This window comes from Ylistrum balloti, unplaced genomic scaffold (assembly GCF_031769215.1).
Source record: "Ylistrum balloti isolate Yb309-2 unplaced genomic scaffold, AGI_CSIRO_Ybal_v1 Utg369764, whole genome shotgun sequence".
In the NCBI taxonomy this organism is placed as follows: Eukaryota; Metazoa; Mollusca; class Bivalvia; order Pectinida; family Pectinidae; genus Ylistrum; species Ylistrum balloti.
The window spans coordinates 1,409,131-1,429,564 of record NW_026781961.1 but is presented as its reverse complement, the minus strand read 5'-3'; the positions used below and the strand labels follow the sequence as shown (position 1 = coordinate 1,429,564).

At 35.2% G+C, this 20,434-nt stretch overlaps 1 protein-coding gene across 1 annotated transcript; it reads right to left on the bottom strand.

Moving 5' to 3' along the window:
• Window positions 1-6,783: 6,783 nt before the first annotated feature.
• Window positions 6,784-20,220, bottom strand: LOC132543754 (cerebellin-2-like). Its single transcript, XM_060207277.1, has 4 exons — window positions 20,049-20,220; window positions 11,101-11,179; window positions 10,166-10,245; window positions 6,784-7,244 (listed from the first exon to the last, which is right to left on the bottom strand). Exons 1-4 carry the CDS (start codon window positions 20,218-20,220, stop codon window positions 6,784-6,786), a joined length of 792 nt encoding a protein of 263 aa, XP_060063260.1.
• Between the last annotated feature and the right edge of the window lie 214 nt (window positions 20,221-20,434).

Here is a 20,434-nt window from a genome sequence, read left to right as displayed (position 1 = left end):
AACATTATCTCATTCGTTTATAGTACGGGTTAGACTGAAAATAATTTCTCCTGTCTGAGATAAGTGCAGACACGGGGATCTGTTGTATTATGTATGCACGTGCAAATTTCTTTTGAAGTCATTCAGAGGGACCACGTGGACGTGTTCCTGGGTATATTTTCAAATTACCTAACCCTTAGATATTTTTTTCGTGAATGCTATTTTTGGCATGTGTCTAGAGGGAAAAAGAGGATGGTGTTTGTGGTGTAATACTTTTTGGTTGTATTGATAAAATGTATAGTATTATATAATTGTGTGTTATAAACAGTTCATGACGCGGTCGGTCATTTGCAAGTTATATAATGTGTTGAGTTCTTAATGTGATAAGGCGCAAATGTGTTATAGAAGAAAGAGATTTGTTATCTCAAACAGTTCAACAACGAATGAAAACTGTCATTGCATTACATGTGATTACAATGAATTACAACAATTCGAAGATAAACGGATCAAATATGCTGAAACCCATCGCAAATAATGATGTAGAAATTAAAAAAATAGTAAGCAACATTCACGTGATCCGACATACACGGTCACTGGTTCACGTTATAACACATTATTGTAAACCATACACTTTGGGATTCTACGTCTATAAATTGCAGGTGGTAGGCACTGCTGGTGGACTTCAAGTCAACAAGGTTCGCTGTAATTCCGCTTAAGATATTTGGGTCAGTGGTCTGATAACTGTGTGACTGGTCAGTGGTCTGATAACTGTGTGACTGGTCAGTGGTCTGATAACTCTGTGACTTGTCAGTGGTCTGATAACTGTATGACTAGTCAGTGGTCTGATAAACGTGTGACTGGTCAGTGGTCTCATAACTGTGTGACTGGTCAGTGGTCTGATAAATGTGTGACTGGTCAGTGGTCTGATAACTGTGTGACTGGTCAGTGGTCTGATAACTGTGTGACTGGTCAGTGGTCTGATAACTATGTGACTGGTCAGTGGTATGATAACTGTGTGACTGGTCAGTGGTCTGATAACTGTGTGACTAGTCAGTGGTCTGATAAACGTGTGACTGGTCAGTGGTCTCATAACTGTGTGACTGGTCAGTGGTCTGATAATTGTGTGACTAGTCAGTGGTCTGATAAATGTGGGACTGGTCAGTGGTCTGATAAATGTGTGACTGGTCTGGTTTGATAACTGTGTGACTGGTCAGTGGTCTGATAAATGTGTGACTGGTCTGTGGTCTGATAAATGTGTGACTGGTCAGTGGTCTGATAACTGTGTGACTGGTCAGTGGTCTGATAACTGTGTGACTGGTCAGTGTTCTGATAACTGTGTGACTGGTCAGTGGTCTGATAACTGTGTGACTGGTCAGTGGTCTGATAACTGTGTGACTGGTCAGTGTTCTGATAACTGTGTGACTGGTCAGTGTTCTGATAACTGTGTGACTGGTCAGTGGTCTGATAAATGTGTGACTGGTCAGTGGTCTGATAATTGTGTGACTGGTCAGTGTTCTGATAACTGTGTGACTGGTCAGTGTTCTGATAACTGTGTGACTGGTCAGTGTTCTGATAACTGTGTGACTGGTCAGTGGTCTGATAACTGTTGGACTGGTCAGTGGTCTGATAAATGTGTGACTGGTCAGTGGTCTGATAACTGTGTGACTGGTCAGTGGTCTGATAACTGTTGGACTGGTCAGTGTTCTGATAAATGTGTGACTGGTCAGTGGTCTGATAAATGTGTGACTGGTCAGTTGTCTGATAACTGTGTGACTGGTCAGTGGTCTGATAACTGTGTGACTGGTCAGTGGTCTGATAACTGTGTGACTGGTCAGTGTTCTGATAAATGTGTGACTGGTCAGTGGTCTGATAAATGTATGACTGGTCAGTTGTCTGATAACTCTGTGACTGGTCAGTGGTCTCATATCTGTGTGACTAGTCAGTTGTCTGATAAATGTGTGACTGGTCAGTGGTCTAATAATTGTGTGACTGGTCAGTTGTCTGATAACTCTGTGACTGGTCAGTGGTCTGATAACTGTGTGACTGGTCAGTGGTCTGATAATTGTGTGACTGGTCAGTGGTCTGATAAATGTGTGACTGGTCTGGTTTGATAACTGTGTGACTGGTCAGTGGTCTGATAATTGTGTGACTGGTCAGTGTTCTGATAACTGTGTGACTGGTCAGTGGTCTGATAACTGTGTGATTGGTCAGTAGTCTGATAAATGTGTGACTGGTCTGGTTTGATTATTGTGTGACTGGTCAGTGTTCTGATAACTGTGTGACTGGTCAGTGGTCTGATAATTGTGTGACTGGTCAGTGGTCTGACAAATGTGTGACTGGTCTGGTTTGATAACTGTGTGACTGGTAAGTGTTCTGATGACTGTGTGACTGGTCAGTGGTCTGATAAATGTATGACTGGTCAGTGGTCTGATAGATGTGTGACTGGTCTGTGGTCTGATAACTGTGTGACTGGTTTGTGGTCTGATAACTGTGTGACTGGTCAGTGGTCTGATAACTGTGACTGGTAAGTGTTCTGATAACTGTGTGACTGGTCAGTGGTCTGATAGATGTGTGACTGGTCAGTTGTCTGATAACTCTGTGACTGGTCAGTGGTCTGATATCTGTTTGACTGGTCAGTGTTCTGATGAATGTGTGACTGGTCAGTGGTCTGATAAATGTGTGACTGGTCAGTGGTCTGATAAATGTGTGACTGGTCAGTGGTCTGATAAATATGTGACTGGTCAGTGGTCTGATAACTGTTGGACTGGTCAGTGTTCTGATAACTGTGTGACTGGTCAGTGGTCTGATAACTGTGTGACTGGTCAGTGGTCTGATAATTGTGTGACTGGTCAGCGGTCTGATAAATGTGTGCCTGGTCAGTGGTCTGATAAATGTGTGACTGGTCAGTGGTCTGATAAATGTGTGACTGGTCTGTGGTCTGATAAATGTGTGACTGGTCAGTGTTCTGATGACTGTGTGACTGGTCAGTGGTCTGATAACTGTGTGACTGGTCTGTGGTCTGATAACTGTGTGACTGGTTTGTGGTCTGATTACTGTGTGACTGGTCAGTGGTCTGATAACTGTGACTGGTAAGTGTTCTGATAACTGTGTGACTGGTCTGTGGTCTGATAAATGTATGACTGGTCAGTGGTCTGATAAATGTGTGACTGGTCTGTGGTCTGATAACTGTGTGACTGGTCAGTGGTCTGATAACTGTGTGACTGGTCAGTGGTCTGATAACTGTGTGACTGGTCAGTGTTCTGATAACTGTGTGACTGGTCAGTTGTCTGATAACTGTGTGACTGGTCAGTGGTCTGATAAATGTGTGACTGGTAATTTCTGGAATTATGATATTGGTAATGACGCATTTAAATCTTGTCGTTGGATTTTTTTATTTGATTTATTGGCCGATATCAGATAAACTCCCATTAAAAAAAGGATTTTCCTTGCCCTATACGCTACCAAACCCCAATCGAAATTGAACGAACCTCATAATTTTTGTATGCGAGCTTCCTTAACACAGGAATTCACGAGTGTACTTTGCGAAAATCTTATACAAACACAAAATTGTGAAATCATGAAATAGTATCTTATACAGGCTATCTTGACTGAGTTTGATGATAAGACCTTCCAACTGCCTATTGACATACTTATGTGAACAATTTGTACCCCATTCATGCTATTTTAAATTTGCTCATAGAGACAACAAACAAAGTCCTTCAACTTTACGTCTATAACTCATATTGACAACGTCTTGTCTTGAATTAGCCAGAGATTTATCAAATATGATCATGTGTAATTTATATATTGAACAGAATTAGAAATCAAGGGCACGACAGAGTTCTACATCAGTCACGTACCTCGATATTTCCCAATAGGAATATTTTCCTAGCTTTACAAACATGAAGATTTCGTTCTTACTATTTTGACTTTTCCATCTCTGGATATATATAGCAACTTCCCAACGTCTCAATTCTCTAATTCATTTTTCAAGAGTCTTTTATACATCTTTTATTTCATTTCTATTCATCAGTAGTAATATCAAACACATAATTGAAAATGGATATGGAAATAAGTTTTACAATTTATAAAGATCTTCAATGGATCTCAATATTCATGAATTCCGTGAGAGATGTCGACAGCTGACAAATCACCTTACAACACGGGGCTTCGAGAGATGCAGATCGATAAAGGTTATGGGGAAGTTTTCTGGTCGTCATTATGTTCTAGACTGGAAATATAGTATTATATCCTTGTGCAATGTGAAGTTGGACGTGTTGGAGGCTGGTTAGTATCCCTGGTGGTTCCGTTGTCGTGATATAACTTTATTGTGTTGACCGAAAGTTGTAATCGCCGAATACGATCGCTGCCAAAACATATGGTCTTATTCTACTTGTACTTTTTAGGGGAAATCTTGTAAAGTTGTTCTTGTTCGAATTTCCATCGTTTGAGTTTTAAATAAGATTATTTTGGTAATGCATTCTTTCTAAAAGAATGTACCATCTTTATCTTTTGGTCTTTGAATGTTCAATGATACGTCCTTGAGAGGTCGTAAAGGCGACTAAACTTGGGGTCGCTGTTTACCTTTTCTGTCTCTATTTATTTTTTCTATCCCTATATACACATACATATGTATCTTTTCAATCCTTTGTGTGGTAGAAGTTTCATGCTACAGTATCTTTGTTGTGATATTACAGTATGATTACACTATAAATTTCTGTCCATGGCCCAATCATTTGTGAACACGTTTTTAAATGACCCATGCTGTTGTGTTGTAAACAAATAAACGAATCTAAGATAACGCTTCTTTCAATAGTAAGTGAATTTCATCATAATTTATTTTTAGGGGGTGGTATGCAATCCATTTTTAAAACGACAGAATTAATGATGTAATCTCCATTTTTTCCCACACTTTCCAGTTTTATACTACAATTTCTTCGCTCTAACGACAAAATGAAATGGGCTTTTATTTTTCATGATTTTTCATCAATCTGTTACATCAGGATAATTATGATTATATCAGCAAATTACACAAAACACGTACCATACAAACAGACGGTAACTATATTTCAAGACCCTTCTTATCACTGACAAATCCTAGAAGAACGACACAGCTGTACAATGCAGATTAATCCATTATTTGGCACTACCGTGTGATCTTTTGTAAATGCACTTGTGTGTCGTTTGTGCTAGAGAGATCTGATATCTGTTAAGTCATTTAAGTATAAATACTAGTTTTATGTCTGAATTTTAGTGAGTGTAACTCTCAACATGACGTCATTAGGAACCGTGGTGAACATGTTCGGTGTTAGTCTGAACTTTTTGTCGTCAGCTATCTTTTTTCCGGCATGACCAACAATGATTTGGTATTTTTGTCGCTCACTAACCCGCTCATTGCTTTCGTTTTTGAGTTGATCTAGACAGTAACGATCTTCTAGCGAAAAATTATTTTGATGAATCGGAGCGTCCTTATCATCAACTATCGTTTGTTTTCGTAAACTACAGCAAGTTGGTTGCGCATGTCCGTATTTTAATTAGATCAATCTTCGTAGTTCGAGTTGAATTGAGAATTTCCTATATTTTTGTAACGAAGATTTGGATTTTGTTTGCCATGTCAGTGTAGTATACCAATGTCCCGTTTAGTTCTATTTTTGTAACGTAACTTCGTTTCAACGACGTAATGCCCCCATTTAATGAAACTATCTCTCATTTCCCATGATGGCACTGTTGCTACAACAAGTACAAGGTTACTTCAGAACTTAACTTTCCTGATTACACCATTAAGCGTTAGATGTGTTGAAATACCTTGGTCTATATGTAATATCCTGATACCTACAACCTTTTATCTCTAGGTCTTTCCTATCACACTATCTGCATGTTTATACGAGTGTGTTGGTTCAACAACTTTATCTAGGAAGCTGGTTTTGTGAAGTCATTTTGACGGACAAGGAATCCAGCGATCAGCTAACATTATATAACATTGATCATTGAAAAAATGAAAACAGTGTCAATTAACTAAACTACAGGCATTATAGGCTGGTAATTCTCTTTGGCAGGACTTTTCATCTCAGACCGATAGAGACAAATATTTTACTTTGCCTTAAAATTAGACTTATTATTAAAATCAAAATATTTTTCTCTCTTCCTGCATTACCTGTTGCTTTTAAAATTGTTAAAATTTCACAATTACATACATATTTCAATAGTTCATAAGCAAAAAACTGGAACATGTTTATAATATGATATGTTTCGAGAAACGCTACGCCAGTTAAATATACAAATATATGTATGCCTCGATTCGTTAAAATTAAAAAAAAAAAAAAAAAATAGACGATGGTCAAAACATTGCTTCCTGAAGTAAGTAAAAGGCCATTGTTTCCAGCTGATCGCGAGAGTAACTTTATATAGACATTGTGACTCCAGAATGGTTCAGTCTTTACTCAGTATGTCAACCTGAACATTTCGTCTTTAAGTGTTTCAATGGTTTTCATTTGTATTGCCGATAACACTGCACGCCAAATTATCAGGGTTGAAAACCTTCAGATTTAAACAATGGTTTGCAGTTGCTTTGTGGTGTTTGTCAGGACGATATCTCACTAATATGTGTTATTTTGTCTATATCGTGTAATAACTAAAATACAAATCATATGATTTAGTGTATTTTATTTATTCTTTGATAGTGTACATACAGTTAACCTTTTTCTGTGCCATGTACATGAAGATTTTTTTATCATTACCAATCATTTTCTATTATTGAAACCATTATATTCCAATAGCCCAACACCTTGCATTTTGTCAATGTTCTTATCGCCCAGCCGCGGGGAAGTTCTGGAAGATATTGAAAGAATCACTTTGTGAACGATCCATCTGTCCAATCATATACCCAGAGAAGGTGGCATACACCTGATCGACCCTTCCGAATAGGGAAAACGACTGATTGGGTCTTGCTTGCACGTGCACGTTTTCTCCGCCACTGAGATAGGTAATGACAGAGTTTCCTGCAGAGGAATGGCTATTATAACCGGAAATGGACACCAGGAGGTCGTCATTTTTCTTAAGTTCGATCCACATTGCCTTATCCGAGTTTGCGTCATAACCGTGGATGGTAAAAGCATAGATACCATTCTTTGGAGCTGTGAATACTCCGGTTGACACGTCATAACCTCCGCCGACGTTTGAAAATACTTTGTCAAACTGAATTGTCTCCCCTGAAGACAAGGACACGGTATTGGTCAGGCCCGCAGAGAATGCAACGATTTCGTCACCTGTAAAAACAGTTTTATATACGAGTTTCATCAGTGATTTTAGTTTAAAATCGAAGGGCATCTAAATTTCTTTTATTAGCAAATCTATCTTTGTTGTGCAAAATGAGACAGTGATGATCAACCATTCAACTGTTTTTTCTTGAATGCATTATTTTTACATTATTTTCAGCACAACACTCCTGAATCCACTTGTCCAAATTATTGAACTGTGATATTTACGATATAAAGTAAATTTCGTTCCAGTTAAACATCAGATGCGTCTCCACGAGGCCGTCATTTTGAATCTATCATATGTTAAATTTTGTATAATAATATCTATAGATTTATTCAGGATTACAAAAAATAAAAATTAAAAAAAAAAATAAATAAATAAAATTGTTGTGTAGATTTTTTAAAGATAAAACGAGGTCACACACGGCTTATCAAATTTTGAAGTTTTTTTCTGTCTTTCAATTTTGCATCTTGAAAGTTATCATAACCTTAGATATACATGTATATTTCCCAAAGCAACTGGCACGTTAAACGTAGATAATCACGAACTTTCAGTCGTAATTAACAGTTTAGTTACCGTTATGAATTATCCTCAGATAGAAAAGATTGTGTTTGATTCACAATCATGGTGCAGTTAAACTTGTGTGACATCTTTCCGACATTTAAGACTGTTGTGATATAAACATACATTATAAGCCAAAATAAGCTGTGTTTCAAGAATGCGTCACCTTTATTACTAGCAGGAAAATTTGCATGCTAAATAGCATTGGCTGAACAAGTGTAAAATGTCAGCTTTGTGATTAATTCTGTATACATATTGAAATACGCTAATTGATTTGTACAATCTTTGCACTCGAGGTGTTTCATAACTAAATCAACACCCTGGAAATTCTTTTTTAAATCTGCGAAATTTTACTTCAAAACCTTTTTATGTCACTAATCCGGATGAATATTTATAAATAAAAGATTTTTTTTATCTGATTTTTAATGTAGCCGTTTTACAAATAACATGTTATAAAACATCGTTTATTTTTGGCAAATATTGGATCCGCTTTTCCAAACCAAGGCCCACCGTTGATATTTCCTATATGTAGCTATAAGCAGTTACAGCACGAGAATGACAGACCAAAACAAAGTCAGAACGAAATGTCCCTTTTTATTTGTGTTGTAGCAAATTAATTTTCTCAGTATCATTATCGAGACTTTTAATTATCTAAGTACAAGTGTACTTGCAATATTCAATAATAATGAAATAATAAAAAAGTTAATATCTCTTCCTACCAACTTACGTTAAAATTTTTAACTTGCCGTCGAAAAAACCGATACAAACAAATTATATAAGAGTAACTGGTATTTAATTGTTTCTCTAGGAAGTGTTCAAATCCTTTATTATATTTCATTTCAAAATACTTAATTTTATCATAATGATTTAATAGAAATTGGGTAACAAGCTGTGTATACAATTTCTCTGTAAAATATCCCATTAGTTATCCTGTTGATAAAAACACGACCATTGATAACCGACAGGGTGCAATATATTAGACTAGAACGCATACAACTTGGGGCCAACGCAGAGATGTAATTGGTTAGAATTGATATCATTTATTTTATATTTTGATATATTCTTGAAACAGATGTGGAAATTACAAAGATATTTGACCCGCAATGATTTATTTTATAAACAGCCGCCTCATATTACAGGAATATGTTACAAATTACAGGAATCTATTACAAAAGATATCATAAAAGTTTCACTTTTTAATTTAAACTTCGTTGTGTCAATATATCTTTTGTAAGAATTTCGAACGTATTTACGTACCAGTTGATAAATATGCACGTTCACCAGAACCTTCAAATTAATTTTAAAACTTTGTACTTTAACGTTTTACATAATATCTCTTATCAGTTCCATACCTATTGTACATATACAAAAGACACTCTGATATATTACGAATCTGTCAGGCTTGCTTTATGTAACTTGTATACATAGAAAGTGGATTCCGGTTATGAAAGGAATGTGTTTTAACACTAATCCTGTCAGATAATAGTCCATGCAATTCAAAACAATGATTACACAAGCATATTAACTCGTAAAAGTACAGACTTAGGCACTTAATCTTAACATGTGGGACGTTTTCATTTTTTCTTATTATTTTTGTTTTCCTTCAAGTATTTCCGTTGCCTTCATTTATCCGTAAATTTATATATGAATAAATTAGTACATTTTCTAAATATCTGACATAACGTTTAGTATAAGTTAATTTTGTAAGCTTTAGTGACGGAAACGTATGTGCCGACAAAAGTGAATAAATTCATGCAAAATGTGGAATTCGATTATTTAAGAAAGGGAGAAAAAATAAGTTAGCAACATTCATTTAGCAAAGAAAATGAAGAAATTTTAAACTTATATCGGAATTTCGTGGATCAGAAGACGCTTACTCTTCCGGGACACTTGCATTTTATCAGGAGACTCCATTTATATATTTCTTTTGTTGAAATATACCCTAGTTTTACTGAATCTGAGCTGGGATTATGGTTACCTCCATATTTTGTTTGTTAGTTTTTGTTTTGTTTGTTTGGTTTTTTTTTTTTTTTTTTTTGATTTTGAAGATTTGTGACTGTTCTATAGATAAAAAAAACAACACAGTCGTAGTGCTGATTAAGGTCACTTTATACAAAGGCCACCTGTGAATAAAAGCCGCTTTTGGGTTCCCTGTGTAATGTAAATCATAGTAATTGAACCTTTGTATAAAGGCCACATGTGCTTTCCTGAGTGGTCTTTATACACAGGTTGGACTGCATGTAAAAAGTGCTGATATCCTCCAACGATTTTCGTCTTGAGATAAAATCTACGTTTAACAAACAATTTAAAGTGGCATCATATATTTCAGGTCAAACAACATGAAACATGTTATACTGAATTACCTTACCTGTTGGTGCGCCATTTACTAGGCATGCAGCGAAGACCACACTCAGTGAAGCTATGAGAGGATTCATCTTGACTTGTGTTCTGTAAATATTGAAACTCAGTTTAGTTTTTTCATATAATGACACACATTACTTTAAAAACAATGAAATCGTGATATGCACTGAAGCACAAATACAGATTTTTTTTCCATTTAAAAGTGTACTTTTTCAGGTTTTTAGGTTTTTTGACATTGCATAGTTCTTACTTGCCAGTCTGATTATTATAATTCTTATTATGCGTAATAAGTTACTTATACAAATATGTATGGACCATGATATGTATTATATATTGAATACGTATGTATAGTAAAAAAAATTCCACAAAACCTTTCAACCATCAATAACATTTTCACCTAGCCCAAAATTCTATCAAATTAATAAAAAAATAAAAATAAAATTAAAAACACAAAGAATAAATAAATAAAATGAATAATCAGTCCTTAGCCATCATGCAAGTGTGATTCGTATAATGTCAACACTGTGCTACACGACGTATTTCTGTGTATCGTTTTGTATATAACATGGTAAGGAATTATTAAACATTAACAAAAAAGTGTTTTGTCTTTTACAGGCTCATTTGATTTCTAGGACTTATAAGATAACTTTTTTGACAGGGAAGAACTTATTTCACTTAAAAATGATTTTCAAAAATAGCAATATTTCAAAAAGTCAAGTCAAAAGAGATTGTGCATTTTGTTTATAGCATAAATGAAAAATATCATTGACATGCGTAAAAGAGCAGTTTTCGTAAATTTGTAACCTCAGATTGGATAATCAGCTGTTCATACTTTAGGAAGAATGTAACAATAAAAAAAAAAAAGAAATAGCGACAAAAGTTTATGATGCATCAGACAATTCCAAACGTGTTAACTAAGTCATCATTAACAATAGAACTTACCTGGCTGTACCTGTGTAGTGAAGTTGCTTCGAGCTGCTGCTGGTAAGACTGTGTTGACGACTCCGAGGCGCGGCAGTCACTTAAATACATACACATGGATACTTTTTTTTTGTAAAGAGTGGGTGGGCCATATTCAAATTCCATATATTCTTTGACTACGGCATGTTGTTACGTGATTGGAGAATGCAGAGGTTAGAACGGTTAGTTGTTTGCCTTGTCAGCTTAATACAATGCTTTTACATATATATTTGGCGGGAAAACTGACCATAAATTAATGTCGAAAAACTGCGACACGGGTTGATAAAGGAACAGTTACATGCAGATGGGATTGTTTTGTTTGCAGAACGTTGTAACAGTAAATTATACATAACTTATTGTCATTTGCAAGCTTCAAAATATGTTAAACGTGTAGACTGTAAATATAGTGCTAAAGGACATCAGCACCTAGACAACGGCTGCCTGTAGGAAACGTTTTAGGTAAGGTGTAAGATATCAAACTGGTTGAAAGTTCTTCGAGAGGTGTCTCGTGCCTTACTGACAAATCCATTTGATCTTTAAACAAATTTCATAACTGATACGTGATAGATCTAACAATTTCACAAGAATGTTGGCGAATTTTAGACTGAACTGCCGGAAACCATTGACCACCTAACACCGCCTGATAACCACAAGGGTATTTAGTTATGTTATGACAGATGCTGTTTTATTTAAACATATCTATTGCCAAAATATTAAGCTTGAGATTAGGCATACGACATGGAAATTTATCAACGCCCCCTCAAGACGTCCCGCTGTTCAAACGTTATCTTGTAAAAATAGGTTAGATTAATCCAGATCGATAAACAAAATCTCATAGTATTAGATAGTACATAGTACACTGTATTAGGAAATTCACAGTAAATATATCTCCCAAGAGTTTTGTGTATAATTATGTATTCCAAATGCTACTATTTAGATAAAAATGTTTTCCGTCGATTTACAATATCTTCCTCCGAACCATCTCATTGCGGAATTTATTAATTGAAACATTGAAAATAAATTGACTTGAAAAAGCTCTCAAAACGAAATGTGAACCCTCTGTTGCGACTAATAATTCAACCTTTCAAATTTGGGGTAAGTGTACCACGCCATCTGAGTGTTAACAATGATATTGAACAGTTTGAATTTTCGCAATCTTCTGGCATTCAACATTATTGAGTCTTAGTGTCAATGACAATCCCCAATAGATGAAACAGGTGTGTGTTGAAGTATAATACATGTGTTTGTTCTATTGTATTTTATCTTAAAACTGTATTGGAAATTGTCATTCATTGGCATGTCTTTTATACAACCGTACAGGACAAAGTAATCAACTTTGAGTTACCTAGCATCCTTACATTGATATCCACTGAAAACTGTAATCGCAGCAGTATTTGCCTATTGTTTAAACAACTAAAAATAACAACATTTGAAGAAAAAATGTTATCCAAACTTTAATTCAAGACAATTATGGCAAAATATCAATCGTACAAGGAATCTGTGCAAAACTTTTTCTTTTGTCGATTTTTGTCCTAGTTCCATCGACGTGGAGTTTGAAAATGGTTGATGACTTCTAGAAATAAGATTCAAATAAACAAGTTACATTTTACTGTTCTTCGTCGTAAAAGGAACAGACTGCGTCAACAGAGACGGGTCGTTGGGCTGAAACTCACTAAACTCATGCAATTGTTAAATTTAGAGTTATAACAATGAGCAGGGGAAGTTTGATGCTTTTAAGCAGAAAAAGAAGGAGTTGAAATGATGCGAACCTCGTCAACTCGAAATTCCGTGCCGTAAACATCGATTTTTGCTATGTAAACTTTACATTTACTTCAGTTAAGATAAAAGGAACAACATAAACGAATATAGTCTTTATCATGTTCACTATTGCACAAAACATAGCTAAATGAAAAGTTTTTTTGTATGATGACGGTAAAAATCTATTTTAAAAAGTAGCACAAAAAAAAAAAAAAAAAACCACGAAAAAACAAGAAAATACCAACATGTCAGTATAATCATAATCCAAACACAAATTCACTAGGGTGAAATATGAACAAAGAAAAGTTTTATACGGCGACTATTGAAAAATCACAAGGACAATAAGTCCAGGGCCATAAGTCAGAGAGGGCAAGCATTTATGTGATGAAAGGTAAAAAAGGCGACTCCATTAAGATAGTTTGATCTTGGTTACTGACTATGGATCAAAATTTCACACGGGAGAAAAGAGACACAGTGTAACATTTCAACATATGGTGTCGGACTCTCCAAATCCTTCTCTGCAACATTGAATGGTAACCTTGAGCCACCAGTTTGTTCGATGTTGATTGTGACGATGATACAAATAGATGAAGAAAATACTTCATAGTATCATCCTTTGTAAAAGTTTTGCAGTATTGATAAAATACAAAATTAAACAAACACACATGTTGTATTTTAAAATTGTTTTCATTTCAATGCTTTTTCTGGCATTACCGTTTTCATATCTTTGTTACAATACCCACCTTCCAGTAGATGTATCCAGTGAGTCATGGTGACGATAACGCGATTATTCATTAAAACTTGCCCACTAAATGTTTGTCAACTCTCATAAGTTTTAGTATTTTTGACAAAAAAATAAAACCTAATTTAGCGAATTTTTAACTCATTATGGATCAAGTGTTAATACGCGTCAGTCAATATTGTTTTAAGCACCACAATACCACTGAGACTATCTAACATATAAAACAATCATTGAAATACTAATGTCCTTTATCAATCATATGTTACACAGACATGAAATGTAATTTTTACGCTTTTTGTTATACTTGCCATGACCTCCGGTCACGCCTGCCATCAACAACTGAAAGTTGAAACCTTACGTGAAACAAATCAAATAGATGACGGAGCGAGAATAAACATATGCATTTTAATTAGATTTTTTTGAAAAAACAAAACGTCCGGCGCAGATAATCCTCTAACACTGTCAATATTGTGGCGTCCTCGAAATGTATTACTTTCAAATTCATCTTTTGTTTGAATAAACCAATGAATTACAAAATGAGAAACAACATTAATCCGAATTTGTAATGCGGATTTCGCAATCCGTAGAGTGAGCAAATAAACGGGATGTTTGTATGTGAGTGACAAGTATATGTGTAGCCCAATATTCAGAAATAACAAATATGTCTATTAAATAAATACGTTTGACGCCAAACCACTTAATACATTAAAATAACGAAATCGACGTAAAAACTCTTTAGGTGCACTAAAATAACAGTTTCAAGTTTCTGTGTTTTAGATTTCAATTTGGTATTTTATTGAACGAAAATTAATTTCTTATTTATAAACTATGCGTATTTCCGGATCCTGTTTACTCGTTGTTTATTTTCATATCGTTTGACGTCCTATAGACGTATACAATCATTTAAGGACGGTCTGTCAAAGAATGCACGGTGAGAGCATGTGTGTTTGCTTCAACAGCTTTCACCTTGACCGGCCATGCTATGAGTGCGAGGTGAGTTCTTATGTTGAGTCCGTGTTTACAAGGAGCTGTTCATGTAAGCCTTTTTGTGAAGGTGCAGAACTGAAGCCCTTAGCAAGACACCATACCCAGTTACATTGTACCGACAAACTCGTCATTACCCTAACTGAAAGTGAGAGGGTGCAGATGAAAGCTTTCCCCACAGGGGGCAACGTTCAAGTGAAGGCCAAACGTGAGGCAGTGTCAGGGAAGACATTAGCATGTAAATGTTTGTTAAGAAAGTTCATATAATCGCCTCTTACGACGAAACAATTGGTGCAGCAGGTACAAACATGGTGTTTGAACATGTCGTGAATAACGAAATGTTCGTGTTCTTTGATAAACAATATAGATATATCAAAGGTTTTGTTTGTCTGTTTTGATAGGCATGTATATAAACCAAACCCTCAAAGCATCAAACACAAACATATTGGGCAAATCTGTCCGTACGTGATGACATTTAGATGTTTGTGTTATGTTCTTTTTCCGATAAGGTGTGGTTTTATAATCCAGATAATTTCATCTTGTTTTGCGACCCAGCGGAGAGATACTGTGATATTAAAATATGCTAATGACCCGGTATGGCAATGGCATAAACTGATGTTCAGAACATGTCGAGGTATAAATTTGCGTTCGTGTGATAAAATTCCTGTCTTCAGTTTATTTGTTCCACTTGAAGGTCCTATATTATATATATGACATGTACGAAAACGCATGGGGCCTCGTATCACTGACGGGTCCTAGAAGGACGAAACAACTGTATGATACAGTTTGACTCATTGTTTCGCTTCATTATCTTATTAAAATTTGTAGTAAAAAGGTGCTATTCACTTGTGTGTCTTTTATACGAACATGTATGATTGTAAATTGTTTTAAACGTGAGAACATTTTGATTTACAAATGTCTTATATGCGCAATGATAATGAGAAGGTTTCAGCTGAGTAGCTGATTACAATAATTCTATCTAATGTTATCCATTAAAAGTATACATAAAAATCCTTAAATAGATTATTTCAATTTCATCTGTTACAATTGCCTTAAAAGTAACAAAGTATCGTTGTTAATTTGCAATTGATGATCGCTTTAGATTGCCATTTTTTTTTTACTCCTTATGAACTAAATAAGGGTAGATTATAGGACAACGCAGGACAAGATCAGGTGTTCCAGGAGAGTAAGCGTCTTCTGCTACACCGACGACACCTGCCATATAAATCTTGGTCAAACTCAAATGAGAACAAGGTATACAATAAAACATCAAGAAAATACCAACACGTCAACAAAATCATAATCCAAACTCGAATTCAATAACATTTGGGCAAAATGCTTCATATTGTGAAAAGAAATAGGATATTTCTCAATGAGTTCACTATGACAAGTGTAAAACCTCCCCAACCTTTTCCTCAACCGGCACCTCTTCAAACAACAAGGTATTAGTTGATGACATATTAAAAGGAAAAAAAGAATTGAATATCGAATGAGTTACGCATCGTTCCTCATTATGAAATAGTATGACAATGTTTAGTTATACTAAGCGATGATTGTGTTCCATAAGTGTCACCTACATAACGATAGTACGAACACCAGCTGGTGCAGGTCATTGGTGATACCTATTGTTTTCAATGGTGCATGTGTAGGAATAATTGTAGATATAAAACTGCCGGTAGGACTGAGTCAGTCTGATCATTACTATCGACAGAGCACACAGACGTGTCTGTACATATAGCATTACCTGCATGAGTAAGGATTCAAACTGGGAAAAATGACTTGTTTCTTTGTCTGGCTGCACTGTTACAAGATAATGCAGTTTACCTTACACAGACAGATGGTTGTGAAGAGTTCTTGTTTCTGTCCTGTATCAAGATTCCATTTATATTGCTAATCTTTACTTCATGAATAACCACTATTTGATATTTTTATTATGTGTGATAAAAAAATGATGGTAATTACACATCATTGACATACTGAACTAATCTTTTATATGATTTGAGATGAAACTTTCTTTGAAAATGTCGAACATATCATGGGCACAGTTACAATTTTCCCAATAAAAAATGTAAATATTTTCTTTCCTTCTTTTGAAAGATATTGCAAGTACCTGACGAAAAAGCTTCCGTAACTTTAATGTTTATCACAGGTATGGAACTATTTTCCTGTCACTTGTTCACATTAAGGTGTTTCCACCTCGCATTGGAATACGCAATCATTATGAAGCAATGAAATAGTTTGTAAAGCACAGCATTTGACAAGGTGTAACGACGTTATCAGGTAAACGAAACGTTAATATAATGCAAGTTGTTCCCATTTCATGATCGTTAAGAGAGACGAAAATTTTCCCAATTTCTATAATAAACGTTTTTCTTGTTAATCTCTGCTTAACGTTTCACTTAAGTTAAATGATGGTAATGACTCTACGACCGTTTTGAAGTATATGTGACCTGAGCCGGGTTTACTCTCTTTAAGTGATACGACGTCATTAAATTTTGTTTAAAAAAATAAACAAACTCAACACCTAACAAATCGCGAGTTGCTTAGAGAAAACGACGTTGTTATTGTTGTCAAAAACACCAACATTTTATGAGTTGCTAGATAATCTAGTCATTCATGTACCCTTGATTAAGTTTCTGATGAAACATCAATGACGACGCATAAGTGCTGGTTGTTGCCCCTCCGTACAAGACAGAACGCGTTTTTGTCCATAAGGTAGTTCTTGATGGAACATTCACAGACCACAATTTGAGGAAGAGATATAAATGTCGACGCCATACTACCCTATTTCTCACGCATCTCCTTAAAGAAAAACTAAATAGGAAATCTCAGTTGAACAGCAGACGGTATATACCTACTGGTTTCACGCTAGTGGTATTTTCCTGCAAATTGTAGGAAACAAGACAGCTAATTGGGAGAATTAGTATTTTGATAAACCATTAATCATGCTTATTAGTTGGAATATAATATATAATTGCTAATAAAATCATGATCATTCACAGTTCTAGTGACCACCTTTGTTTATTTTAACTGCACTTTATTGATATGTTGAAAATAGTAAATAACTCAGGGTCGGGTTTCACGAATATTCTTAAGTACGTTCTCGTGCTCAAATTTGAGAATAACCAATCAGAAATGACGGTAGATCATATAACGTCATTTCTGATTGGCTGTTCTCAAATTTGAGCATGAGAACGTACTGAAGAATTTTCGTGAAACCCGACCCAGACTTGTAATGCATGTCCAGCTGTATTTTCATAAAAAAAATGTCCCGTTTTACAGAACATGTATATGGAAACTCACCAAACTAAAAATAAAAAGTAATTTACACAGTATTTTATAAACATGATGCAGCTACAACGTAAAATGTCAGAATCATTAACTTTGGAGTCACAGCTGTAATCCATCTTTTTTATTTGGTTAAAATTATTTTACTGTATGCTATGTAACTTATTTGCTATTTCACTAAAAGGATTGGCCACAGGAACGGTGTCCCGATGTGTTCTGAGTGCCCATACAGGGTATGCTAATAATAATAGTAATAGTAATATATGTTACACAGGAGGATCAAATATCAGAATATGCCGATAAACATTATCAGCAAAAAGTTAAAATATTCTTCTTCCCTGCAACTGTTATTGTTAAAAATCAATTTTTATTTGAAAAATTGATGTCAAATAGAAAACAGAAAATCTGCGATAAGCTTTTATATTTGGCATGTGTGTTCCTTGTGACAAGACCTTTCCGGTGGTACCGAAATTCATGACCATGTAACCTTGACTTTGACTTTTGAACTATTGAACTAAAACTTTTAAATCGTCGCCACAATGAAGAGATAAGTGTTTCACATAGTGTGCATGCAATTACAGTTTTAATGTCCCACTTCATAATATTGTTGCAACCTGGGACATAGTGTTTCATAAACATATCTTGAGTCTATATAAATTAAAGGAGGGAAGGGTTGTGAGAGCCTTTTCCTGACCCCGATGATGGACAAAAACATTTGCCAAATTTTGTTTTTGAAATTTTTGTGAGGTTAAATCATAAAATGAGTGGGTCATAGTAAATTCAACAACAGTACATACAAATATATTATATTCTAGGGATCATCACCAATGACATAGTAGAGATGCTGCTTCAATAGGCAGGTTACACAGGGCCAATAGTCTGTACTGTCGACACCACCAGTTGAATCTCCATATTGCTGGATATCTTTCCTGTTCTTGTACAGGTGATGCAAAGGATGATGTAGCTAGTGATGTTGCTGGCGTTGCTGTACCCTCTGATTATCCTCAAACAAGTGGTCAGGAGGTTGTCCCCTAACTCGTCCTATGGCAGCATCCAAAGCTCTCTCTTTTGTAGTTAAACTATATATGTATAAAGAGAGCTAACTCTGCAGAAAATACGTGTAATTGTATTTTGAAATAGACTATAACCTACTAAACATATTACAAGACATATGTAGTTTTATCCCTATCGCTGTGTATTAATATGGCACCAAATTTACTGATGTATTGATACTTGCAAATTTTTTTTTTGACATTGATATTATTTGCATGAATATAAGGGACACAAAATGACAGGTCTGCATCGTGCAGACTATATTGTCACTGAAAAAAGATTAAACCATTTTCATTCAAAAAGGTTGATAAACGTTCTGGTATGTTTACAGGTTTGTTTAAAGGTTATATATACTATATTCCGATGATTCAAAACGATACGAGTTTTTAAGGGATAATTCTTCTTCAGCATCAGACATAAATAATGCTATATTCAGAACAGGCGGTCAGTCCCACGTGTCTTACTTGTTGCCAAAGACGCTGCAATTGTGACAGCAGATGACAATTCAGTCAAATGTCAAAACGATCCTGGCGCATTATTGAGATTTTACCTGATTAACAGCATCAGTAAGATAAAATAATTCAAAAGCTACTATATTATGAGTAAATATTTATATGAAACGATGCCGTTATCAGTCTATGAAAATATTAATCGGTGCGTATGATATTATACACATGTTCTACCGTGAAGGTATACACTGATCACATCCTTTTACAGTTTCATGTTCAAAAGTTAAGTTAATATTTGTTATTTCTATTCAAGTGTCTTACAAATCATTGATAGCTGTTCAATGTAAGCTTGCGTACAGTAAGCAATACTATAGTGACTGAAATCACACTGTAAAAAAAGCATCTTATTGAATAACCATCATGATATTTTATAACATATTGTCCAATTATTTCCAAACATTTTGATATCAAATGAACTTACAATTAAGCTGTTTAACATCAGAATTCTGTCTACCGTGGACCTCAGTATATGATACAATGCCATGCATGGCATCATCAATTCTTTGCTCAGCGCAGCCAGTGGAGGCCCTCTTCATGCGATGTGAGGTAAATATGATCTTCCCATTGCCAGACATGTTAAGCCGGCGGTTTCTCACCTTTTCCTGTTAACTGAAGGCTAACTCCAGGATATTCACTTTCTCGCTTCTGGATATTTGTAAGGTCACTAGAGTTCCTGTTTCTCTTGATATCCACCGTTTCTGCAGCTCTGTTATTATTTAGATTGTGCTCACGTGAAATAGAATTTGGTTTCCTTTCCTTAGCAGCCATCGTTTAAGTGCAATGTAACAAAATAAATATCACTAGTGTTAACTGTTCAGGTTAAATGATGAAGTTTTTGTGTTAGTTAACGACTGCGTTAAACATCTTTAAACAACAAGATTGAGTACAGTAATTTACTAACGCATGGTTAGAAGTAAACAATTCGGAACAGTTAACTATGTCGTTAGCTTAAAAGGTTGGAACAACCAGACCTTGGCAATTT

Excerpts from the sequence above, each read along its gene's own strand:
- LOC132543754 (XM_060207277.1), bottom strand. The coding sequence starts at position 20,220 with ATGGCTGCTAAGGAAAGGAAACCAAATTCTATTTCACGTGAGCACAAT. Across the intron at positions 10,246-11,100 it reads CACTACACAGGTACAGCCAG|AACACAAGTCAAGATGAATC; the intron begins GTAAGTTCTATT and ends CAATATTTACAG. Across the intron at positions 7,245-10,165 it reads AGTAAATGGCGCACCAACAG|GTGACGAAATCGTTGCATTC; the intron begins GTAAGGTAATTC and ends CTGTTTTTACAG.